We start from the raw sequence: 1,621 nt of genomic DNA on the forward strand, positions 1-1,621 counted from the left end.
ACGGCTCCGCCGCCGTTATGTAACTGTGCAGTTCAGCAGCCGAAGCCTCACGCGTTTCTTCAGTGACTGAGTATTCCTGGTTGTGCCTTTTACAGCTTTCCATGTGGTGCCCATGAAGATGAGGCTGAGAACGCGGAAGGCTTCTCAGCAGTCCAACCAGATCCACCCGCAGCGGGCGCTCCGGGCCAAGCGGAAACACTCGGAGGTGGAGGAGACCTTACCTGGGGGCGGGGGGAAGCCACAGAAAAATGACACCGGCCTCTTGTCTTCAATCAAAAAGTTCATTAAAGGAAGCACACCCAAGGTAAGCCAGCTGTGGGGCCCTGCTTGGCTTTTAGTTGGGTCGTAGTCAGTTCAGTGTGTTCCAAACCCATTTCTACTGAGAATAAATAATGTGGAAGCAAAACGTAAAGAGATGGAAGGCAACAAGTGCCTGTGAGAGTTGTGTCAGGAAAAGCAGACTTGGAAATCCTTCAGGTGTCAGTCATAGGTGTATTTAACAGTCTAATAAATCACAGGATTTATTACCTGGCATTTCTTTGTGAAAGTGTTGGCTGATGAATCCAGTAGATTTTTAATTGCTGTTTTAAAGAGTCCTTGAATCCAAATTTGAGGAATTACCAATATTGGCAACTAAGGCAAGCCAGTCTGTAAGCATAAATTTACTGAGTGTTTTTAGCATTTTTATTGAAAACTGGTTAGGAGTCAGTCAGTCAATAAAGGTCAAACCTCACAAATCCACGTGTCAGGGAATTGCTGCAACTGTGTGATTCCTGCAGTGGGCACTGCCCTGCTTAGGGCATCAAATCCAGGTGTTGCCAGGGAAAACCACGAAATCTTATCTTGGTCCAGGCAGAAATCTGAGCTTTGCTGATCTTCACATGTGAACACCTGTCACATATACATTGAGGGTGAATTATATGTATACATGCATACATACATATATATAAACTTTGATAGGCTGAATGTAACCTTGCTTCAAAAACCTGTGGTTTTTTCTCTAAGTGAAGACCAGTCTAAAAAATCCATTTTCATTCAGTCCCAGCAGTTCAGATACTGACATTATGTAACTGTGAATTTTAAAGAGGAGTAGCTGAGAAGTCGTAACTAATTTACAGTGTATCCCAGATCAGCTACATGATAAATAAAAATCTGATATAAATTCAGAAGTATTTTGTGGGGTTTGAACTGAAGTGTTAAAACAATAACTTTGTAACAAGCTGAAGTTCAGATAGTTTTAAAGTAACAATATATCCTTGAATTGTGAAAAATGTAGTGAAATAGAATATTTCATGACATGTTAAACCACGTCAACCTGTCCTGGAAACAGAGAGGTACCAACCAAGAAACATTTCAGCAACAATTAAATCTGCTTCCAGTTTGCTTTTCATTAAACTGTGACAATTGATCTATTTTACAGACCTGGTCTATTCCATGGAAAAAAGAAGGCACTGTTCAGTATGTTTCTTTTTTGCCTCCTTTCTCCTTTAAGGAAGAAAGAGAAAACCCCACCAAAAGGAGTCGAATTGAGCGGGACATCGACAACAACCTGATCACATCCACCCCCCAGACGGGGGACAAGCCCAACAAACAGCTGTCCCGGGTGCGGAGGAAAAGTCAG

At 42.3% G+C, this 1,621-nt stretch overlaps 1 protein-coding gene across 1 annotated transcript in view; it reads left to right on the top strand.

The window, feature by feature from the left end:
* Positions 1–1,621, top strand: part of CTDSPL2 (CTD small phosphatase like 2) — a 15,059-nt gene that overhangs the window by 1,951 nt on the left and 11,487 nt on the right. Inside the window, exons 2-3 of the mRNA XM_029958819.1 lie at positions 96–304; positions 1,493–1,616. Of these exons, the coding sequence (XP_029814679.1) occupies positions 113–304; positions 1,493–1,616 (316 nt within the window). The 5' untranslated portion in view covers positions 96–112. The remainder of the gene's footprint in view (positions 1–95; positions 305–1,492; positions 1,617–1,621) is intronic.

Source organism: Manacus vitellinus, unplaced genomic scaffold (assembly GCF_001715985.3).
Source record: "Manacus vitellinus isolate BGI_N305 unplaced genomic scaffold, ASM171598v3 scaffold_16_pilon, whole genome shotgun sequence".
NCBI lineage: Eukaryota > Metazoa > Chordata > Aves > Passeriformes > Pipridae > Manacus > Manacus vitellinus.